Here is a 9,631-nt window from a genome sequence, read left to right on the forward strand (position 1 = left end):
GTTCATTCCTTTTTATTGTTGAGTGGTGTTGCTTGACAGCAATGTGACAGTTAATACTATGAATGAAGCTGTTATAAATGTTCCCATACAGGATTTTGTGTGCACATAAGTTTTCATTCCTTTCTGGTGGGATCACTGGGTCTTATGGCAGGTGTATGCTTACTTTATAAGAAACTGCCAAACCATTTTCCAAATGTCTGTACCACGATGCATTCGCACCACAAATGTGTCAGGGTTCCAGTTGCTCCACATTCTCACCAGCACCCTGGGATTGTCAGGTTTTTTGTTCATTTATTTTCACCTTTGTTTTTGTTTCTGCCATTCTGATAGGTGTGCATTAGTATCATTGTGCTTTTAGTTTGCATTCCCCTGGTGAGTTACGATGTTGAGCATCTTTTCCTCTGCTTATTTGCTATCCTTATGTTCTTTTTGGAGAAGTGTCTGTTCAAATCTTTTGCCCATATTTTTATTGTCTTGTTTTTGTTATTGATTGAGTTTGGAGAATTCTTTATATATCTTGAATGCAAGTGCTTTATCATATATGTGATTTACAGATATTTTCTTCCAGTCCTTTCCTTGTTTTTCATTTTCTTAACAGTGTAAACCAATACATTCTTGGTGCTAACCTGAATTTTTATTTTGAATGCAGTATCCTAATGTAGGATGTACATTTAAGTTGGAGGAGCAAAGAAATATGAAGTGTATGCTTATATAGATAGCTCTCATGTTCTATTTCCTTATCATTTTTAATCTAGAGATGTTTTTATTAGTTTTATTTTATCTCACAAATGCTTGTCAGGTGTATTCAGTGTGCCAGCCCAGCTGCTCATGGCTGAGGACAGAGACTGCCCCTGGGAGCCTGGGTTGCACATGGTGAATCTGGTGGGAAATGCATTGGATGCCTATGGTGGATCAGATTCTTACGTACGCTGTGATCTTATTCAACCCCAACCCGAGTCCTATAAAACTGTCCTTGATTTATAGTGGAGGATGCAGCTGAGCCATGAAATGACCTGCTGGTTGAGTAACTTCCCAGCAGGTGATTTACACAGCTGGGTTTGAGCCCTAACAAGCACCATCCCCAAACCCGCCTGTTCCCGGATGTGCTGTGTTGCTTTCACATTGTCTGGTTAAAGATAATTTCTAAAGGGTAGAAATTATTATATCTAAGTAGTACCTATATCTAGGTAGTTTGGGAAATGTTATATCCCAAAAGGTTGTTTCTATGGACTTAATCTTATATTTAAGTTTTTACCAGTTATGAAATTATGAATTAAGAGTATGATCCAAATCACAGAATCCAGAAGTCTAAAAGAAAATGACTATATATTTTTCCTTTACTGAGGTTATAGTCTTTTTAAATGAAGATTGGCCCTGGTTGGTGTGGCTCAGTAGATTGAGTGCTGCCAGCCTTTGAACCAAAGGGTCGTTGGTTCGATTCCCAGTCAGGGCACGTGCCTGGGTTTCAAGCCAGGTCCCTGGTGGGGGCCATGCGAGAGGCAACCACCCATTGATGTTTCTCTCTCTTTTCTTTCTCCCTCCTTTCCCTGCTGTCTAAAAATAAGTAAATTAAAAAATTTTTTAAAAATTTAAAAATAAATGAAGATTGCTAAATGAGGTGAGATTATGTGCTTTGACACATTCCAAATTGTGCATAATAAATGTTGAGACACTAATCACTGTTGGCATCTTCTTTTTCAAGCTTCCTGAGAAACTGCTCTTTTCACAAGGTTGTAATTGGATCCAGCAATACAGTTTTGGTCCTGAGAAGTATACAGGTTCCAATGTGTTTGGAAAATTGCGTAAATGTGTGGAATTATTGAAGACACAGGTGAGAGTTTGGCAGCTGGGGTGAAAGGCTGGGAACGAAAGCACCCGTCCCACACTTCACCACTTTTCTCCCGTGTCAGGCACATCACTCTATGTTAGCTGCGTAGGGAGTGCAGGCAGAAACACTGCTTCAAGTGCCTGAGATTCCTTCCCCTTGATCTTCATACTCCTTCAAGCGATGAATGAGAGCAGTGTTGTTCTACACAATCCGATAGTTCGGTCCTTCGCGGACTAAGAGGCCCTTTGCAGGGCTGGCCCAGAAACCTTAACAAGCACGTACCTTTGTTTCCCCAGAGAAATGGGGTGCAAGTTCCAGACAAGGCACTCAGAAATGCTCTTCTGGAATGTGCCCTGTTAGTAACTTGGCAACAGCAGAGATGTTATAATTTGACTCAGCAGAGATTTTCCGGTCTTTTAGTAAAAACAGATTTTGGATTGTTGGAATGAATCCTCCTTGGGAAGCACCATAACCTTTCTGGGCCATAGTTTTCTCATCTGTAAAACGGAACTGTACATAGTATCGACCCTGCATGGTTCCTGTGAGGATTCAGTGAGTTAATACACACACAGTGTGCCCTACACTGTGCCTGGCACTCAGCAGGCGTTCCAGAGGGCGGGCCAGCACTGCTGGGCGCCGTAGCGACCTTTGTGCAGCGCAGCCGTCATTGGCAGTGGAAGAAAACCGACTTGCTTAGTGGTTTCCCTGGAGGGTGGTACTTTTGTGAAAAAACATTTTATTGAAGCTAGTTTGTTATTGTAAAAGTAATGTATGCTTATGTTTTAAAAAGTCCATGTCAAAAGATATAAAATGAAAAGTGAAAGTTCTATTTTCCTCTATTAACCTTTGTTTTATGTTATAAGTATTGTATGCACTTTAAACGTTATGCAGGGGTATACGTATTCATCCTTACCCTTCAAAATTTTACTGTTCCGTCTGTGTTTTTAGTGGACTGAATTCAGTGGGATTAAAGACTATCACAAGAGAGGAAGTATGTGCAACATCCTTTTCTCTGATGCCATTTTGGAATACAAACTGTATGAAGCTTTGAAGTTCATCATGCTTTATCAAGTCACTGAAGCTTATGAACAAATGAAGACGAAAAAGGTCATTCCCAGTCTTTTCAGACTCCTGTTTTCCCGGGAAACATCGTCTGATCCTTTGAGCTTCATGATGAATCACCTAAATTCTGTAGGCGACACGTGTGGACTAGAGCAGGTATGGTGGGGGGTGGGGAGAATCGTGTGTGTTTGATCAAGGATTATCTTGGCAATCCTGGAACACGCAGGGGCTCGGTCTTTGCGTTCCGCAGTGGTGAGACTGGCTGCGCTCGCAGAGCGGTGGGTTGACGTTATAGCCCCAGAAATGCAGCAGAGAAGAGTAACAGCCTCACCGCTCCAAGCTGGTTGCCGTGTGTCTCACCCCTGTGGCTGAAGGACACCCTTGCTGGGCTGTCTTTCTGACCTTGCACGCTGCTTCTCAGTTGACAATAGGGTCTCCCACAGCAGAGGTTAACCAGGAGAAATCCCACTTGGAAAGTGAGATAAGGTTTGGGAAAGCATTTGGTTACTTACTGCAGATAAATAGAAATTATTTCAGTTTTTTTAAAACCCAGAAAATGCTTTTATGTCCCCCAAAGGGTTTTTGTTTTGTTTTGTTTTGCTTTCCTAGGAGGTATACAAAATCATCTTAACTTTTTACACAAATTGATTTAAAATGATATAAAACTGGTTGGAAAACAGTGTAGTTTTTAAAATTAAACACATTTTGTTTATCCTCACCCGAGGACATGCTCATTGATTTTGGAGAGAGGAGAAGGGAAGGAGAGAGACATGGATCGTGCCCCACAGGGAACCGAACCCACAACCTAGGCATGCGCCCTGACCTGGACTCAAACCCGTGACATTTCGGTTTACTCGATTACACTCCAACCAGCCGAGCCACACCAGCCAGAAGGGAAAACAGTGTACTTTTTATTATAAGCATTCCTTAATTTTTTTATTAGTTTTTGTCCACATAGCTTTCCCTGTGATTTCTTTGGACTAGTCTTGAGAGATGTTCCTCCGCTGGTCCCCTGCCTTCCATGTAGTGCACACTTGTTCTTGGCCCATGGCCACTCTGTGGGTCATGCGCGGGTCTGCAGAGAAGTACATTATTTCACAAGCTGACGACGAAGAACATGCTCCCCCCACTGGTGGGAGGGCAGGAGTTTGAAATGTGTATTGTGACCTCTCTTTCATCTCTTTCCCAGATTGATATGTTTATACTTGGGTATGCACTTGAAGTCAAGATAAAAGTGTTCAGACTGTTCAAGTTTAACTCCAGGGACTTTGAAGTCTGCTACCCAGAGGAGCCACTCAGGGAGTGGCCTGAGATCTCCCTGCTGACCGAGAATGACCGCCATTACCACATTCCCGTCTTTTAAGTCTGGCGTGGACCAGATACCCGCCAGTGACAGTGGTCATGCTGGCAAGTGCAGTGTTCCGGGAAAACCAAAGCTGGTGGTGTAGCCACTGAAGGAAGTAGGACCTTCTCCAGAATGCCAGGTACACTGGACGCAGCGGCACACACACGGCCTTTCTTTGTTTCTCAGTGGTTTCCTCCAGAGCAGTTGCACTAATACATTTGTGGGTGCGCGGTTTGACCTTGTTCATAAGAGCTGGGGTCCCTCCACACCTGGGGGCTTTTAAGAGCATGAGAACATTTAATTTGGACGAAAACAACAGGAAAACATGGAGAAGACAAGTAGGAAAAAAGACTAACCTAGAAAGAATGAATTTGTGTCTAGCTTTTATATTCTTCATTAAGAATCTTGCCTTTGGTTGATTTTGGATCCTCATAAACATAGTCTTATTTTATAAGCATGACCTTCCCAGGAATCTTTATGGTATCTTGACTTTTCTAAAACCACTTGATTAACTATAAAATTATGGGGGGCAGGGCAGTGTATGTACACATATATACTCATGCCCCAATGTATACATGTATAGTTTTATATATACACATATAAACACATACACAGATAACCACTACTTTGTAATGTACAGTTTGTTTTATATCTCTTTACATTTTTTGTTATTACATCTGGCCAGCTTAATACATTTTCTATAGATGAAACAGATAAATTCTGTAGTTTGAGGCAAATGAATGACAACTATTGAACTGTCACAAAAAAATTAACCTGTGGTGTATTGACACATGTATTTAATGTGTGGGAGGTAGAGTCATGCCTGCCCCCCCCCCTCCCCGCTCAGAAATATGTTACATCCTAATCCACAGAACCTGTGAATATGTTGTTGGTTAAATGGCAAAGGAGAATCAAGTTGCAGGTAGAATTAAGGTACTAATCTGTTCACCTTGTTTTAGGGAGATTGTTCTGGGTTTTTCAGGTGAATGCAATGTAATCACAAGGGTCCGTGAACGAGGAAGGGGGATTGGAAGCGTGTCATAGTCAGAGGGAAATGGGAAATCTGGAAGGACAGTACAGAGGGACGCAACGTGCTGACGTTGACCAGGGAGGAAGGAGCCACAGCCAAGGAATGGGAGTGGCCTCTGGAAGCGGGAAAAGGCAAGGGAATGGATTCTCTCCTGGAGCCGCCAGGAGGGAACACGGCCCTACCAACGCTGTGAGTCCAGCCCAGGGAGACCTGGGTGAGACCTCGGACCCCCAGGACTGTGAGAGAACAAATTCGTGTTAAGTCGCTAAGTTCGTGGTAATGTGTTACAGCAATGATAGACAATACTCAGGTGAACTAAGTTTTGGTTATCTTTATTTTGGAAATACTTTTCTAGTTTATTCTGATAATCTTCATTTTGGAGGTACTTTACTAAATCTGTTGTGAATTTCAATAAATACAAAATAACTTTTAAGTTACAAATCCCTCCTGAGAAATGGCTTCCTTAACATGTTTGAGGCTGGCGTTTTCTCACTTTTTTCATATAGTTTCTACTATAAATTAAAAAAGAGGTATGTTTTCCTGGCCAGTGTGGCTCAGTGGTTTGAGTGCCTGCTTGTGAACCAAGATGTTGTTGGTTTGATTCCCGGTCAGGCCACATGCCCGAGTTACAGGCCGGGAGAGGCAGTCTGTAGATGTTTCTCTTGCACATTGATGGTTCTCTCTTTCTCCTTCCCTTCTCTCTCTAAAAAATAAATAAAATTACAACCAAAAAGAGGTATGTTAAACGCTGTGGTGTACGAAAATAATATTCAGACTTTTCAATGGGGGTAATCACCTGTATGCACTACGGAAGCCAGGTGTCCATGCATTGTATTACACCTGCCGTCATTTTGTCTTCTGGTTGGAGAGTAGTGAGCTTAGACCAAGGGGCCTTGCATTACCTTGAGACCACATAAACAAAATGAGAGTTCTTAATTAACCTCTACTGTCCTGTTCTGCTTGGAAGTGTCTGTGGCCTTGCACAACCCCATCATTTAATGGACACTGTTGGAAGTTATCCCCTTGATGTGACCTAGAAAAATGAACTCGACCCTTCGCTTCACAACCACACACAATGAGAGCCTGTGGCAGGCTGTGACTGATACTCCTAGAATTGCCACTCTGGACTTCTGGCTCCAGTGCGGCCGTCCAGGTACTTGCCTGGCTTTTGTGTATTTCCACTCATCTTTCATCTCCTTACCCAGTGTAATTATTTCCACGTCAGTCCGAGACTGAAAGGGAGAACTCTTTCACGGGGACCGGCAGCCTGTATCTCTGTGACGGATCAACCCGTTCTGTGTACCCTTAACTGTGTAGGGACAGGGCAGGGTGGGGCGAGAATTCTTTAAACAGAGGGGCAAGGTTAACTTGTGAAAACAGGACATTCTAATGCCATGAAAGGAAAAAGTAAAGAAGACCTTTAAATAGTTGCTATTTTGAGAAAGGCATCAAAACAGAAGATTTTACAGGAGGAGATATTAGGTGTTTTGTTATTTTTTAAAAAAATTAGTTGTATATGGACTGTAACAAACTAATTCTAAGGGACTGCAAATAAATTAGCACCACTTTAAAATGACAGCGATGGAGGGGAATTGCCATGTTACACCAACATTAAGTATATTTATAACCTCACTTGTTTTCAGTGAGAAGAGAATTATAGGAAAAAGGAAAACATACACCCTTGTCTTTTTTCTGATTTTAGAATGTTTCTCTCGAAATTTGGGCATGTGTGTCCATCCTGAGGAGTTGTATGAGTATCAGTACAGGACTGGTTTTCCTTATTGTGGTAAAATATACTTCCCATAAAGCATAGCATTGTGACCATCTGTAAATACGCGGCCCAGTGGTGTCAGGTGCCTTCATGCTGTTGTGCGACCATCGCCACCGCCCACCCTCAGAACTTTGTCCTCTTCAAGACTGACTTTACTAGGAGGCAAGTGGAATTTCCCCGCCTGGTAACTGGATTTTTTTTCTTTTCCTTTTCACCTCATCTTTATGCCATGCCCTTCTCATCTGAGTATTTCTTTCCGACTTAAACGATCCCCAGTGCGGATGTCCAATGTGAGGGAGGTTTAGGTGACCGAATGAATGGATCAGGCAAATCAGGTTTCACTTCATCTGTAAAGTAAAGAAATAACCACGGGTGGCTTCTGGCTTCATCCTAGGGGCGCGCTCATTTGAAAGCTTCTCCCAGGAGACCATGCTAACTCAGGGCCGCCAGGAGACTTGAATTGCCTGGCTGTGGACCTTCACAGCCTTGACCCCTGGGCCTTCGCTAGCGCAAGGAGAGCCCTCGGCCAGACCAGGCCAGGGCAGGAGCGCTCCCTCGGGGGGCCTTCACGGCACATTTCCGAGGCCTTCCCTGTGGATGAGCTTTGGGCGGAAATATTTGTTGTTGTCGTAGATCAGGTGATTTCCTCAGATTTCAGTGAGACCAGAGAAAGACCAGCTTACTTTTGTCTAAGCTGGTTGGTCTTGGGGAGGAAACTATTTGATTTTGAGTACTCTGAAAATGTTGGGAATTCCACATGAAAGAAGGTGAATCTTTTTAGGTTGATATCTAACCTGACATGTGAAAACCTGTGCAAATTTGAGAAAAGGAGGACTAATTCAGTCATCTTAGTTTTAAATGGCAAGTTGCTAAAGCTGTGTAATCTTTTTATAAGAATGTGTTTCACACTGCATAATGCTTGTTGCTGTGTAAAATTTTAAAATAAAATCTAAAGACTGTACTTTCAGGGATCATTTCTGTAGTTTGCTATTAAAATAAAATCTATAGTTTTATGGATCTAAAACTTCAACCGTCCATTGGGTTTCCTGTCACGAACTGAATGATGGTGCATTACCTAAGTATTGGCCACACTCAGGTATACTTTTCTCTGTACTATTGTTTTCTTCAAATTCCATTTTTATCACAATGTTTTTATAGTCAGACACAAAGTTAAGTGGGTCCAAACAGTACAATCACCTTTGTTTTATTTGTTCAAAATAGATGGGTCTGCCCCAAGTTCACTTTAGCACTAACCCTGCCGTACTCCCGTGGGCCAAGAGAACAAACACTTGGCGGACCACACTGATGCTCCATGTCCACATGGTTCATGGCCGACGGAGAAGCCGCTCACCCACACGTTCACAGCCCCCAGACCAAAGTGCACCGCAGCACAGCCAGAGCTGTGCTGCGCGTCTTCCTATGGAGGTCACAGGGTGTGTGCGAGCAGACGAGAGCGGCGTGGCAAGCGTGGTTCAGCCATCGTGGACAATGGGACTGTGTGTGGGATGTAAAATAACACTCTCGGTTTATAAAAACAATCTCTGTATATAATTGGTCTCTTGGTCCTTATATTCAATGTCATCGGGTCTTAGATTGCTTTTTAAGTCATGTTAATGCCACCAGTGTCACCTATTTTTAATAATAATTTGGAAAGTTTAATCAAGAGAGTTTTCTAAAATTAAAAAGGGTTTGCTTTACATATTTTCAGCTTAGTCTAGATGGGTTATAAAAGGCTTTCTGGACAGGTAGTTTACGTAAACCCGGAATGTGTTTGAACAGGGAAGCATTCCTGAAGTACAGAAATATTTTTCCACTGAAATAGCATATTTGCAAACAAAGCATATTTACTTGTTCCTAACTTATAAAACCTCAGACAGAATATCTAAAAGGAACCAAACTGAGAGTAATTAAAACTAAGTATCAGCAGAGCGGTTTACAATCTCGTTTTGCTCCCCCACACGTTAGAAAAGGTGGGACAAGGGTCCGATCACGAATGCCAGGAGGCTTCATGGACAGTGGGTAACTTTCCTCCATTGCCTTATCATACAAGTTTCTAAGGGCAATCACAGAAGTTGGAGACTCTCCTGGTCCCATTTCTTGCCATACTGCCACCCCCAAAGACAAAATCAGGGAAGCAACCTGGGATCTACTCCCTGTACCTGTCAGATCTCGGCTTTTGTCCACCACGCATGGACTTCCCTTGGGGGCCGGCTTGTCTGTTGGACGGAGCTTCGTGGGAAAGGACCCCGAGGACAGGTGCAGGGAAGCAGCTGGTGCGAACTAACAGCTGGGGCGGAAACCTGAAAGGCTGCTCGAATGTTCCGGAACTTTCTGGGATTCCAAATAGACACATTTTGGATTCCCTTAAAAAGGAGCAGAGGTGAAATGATGCACATTGAAAATGATGTTTGTTATAAAACATTCATGTCATAGGTAAATAGGAAAGATAAACGTTTATGTCTTATCAGAAGCTACTTTTAGCTACAATTAAACATGCTAGATAGATTAAAAGAAAAACTCAGCACCAGTGTCTATGTGGTAGACGTTTAGTTCATTAACCAGCTAATGGTAAATGAGAGACACTAATTTTCCCAC

The 9,631-nt window shown here is 42.6% G+C and overlaps 1 protein-coding gene and 1 pseudogene across 1 annotated transcript in view; both read left to right on the forward strand.

Annotated features, from left to right (window-relative positions):
- OTULINL (OTU deubiquitinase with linear linkage specificity like) overlaps positions 1-8,569 on the forward strand; it is a 28,791-nt gene extending 20,222 nt beyond the window's left edge. Inside the window, exons 6-8 of the mRNA XM_045848213.1 lie at positions 1,703-1,831; positions 2,777-3,046; positions 4,080-8,569. Coding sequence (XP_045704169.1) covers positions 1,703-1,831; positions 2,777-3,046; positions 4,080-4,253 — 573 coding nt within the window. The 3' untranslated portion in view covers positions 4,254-8,569. The remainder of the gene's footprint in view (positions 1-1,702; positions 1,832-2,776; positions 3,047-4,079) is intronic.
- Positions 7,989-8,104, forward strand: LOC123825060 (annotated as a pseudogene).
- Positions 8,570-9,631: the final 1,062 nt, after the last annotated feature.

This window comes from Phyllostomus hastatus, unplaced genomic scaffold (assembly GCF_019186645.2).
Source record: "Phyllostomus hastatus isolate PE091 unplaced genomic scaffold, TTU_PhHast_1.1 phas_contig_58, whole genome shotgun sequence".
NCBI lineage: Eukaryota > Metazoa > Chordata > Mammalia > Chiroptera > Phyllostomidae > Phyllostomus > Phyllostomus hastatus.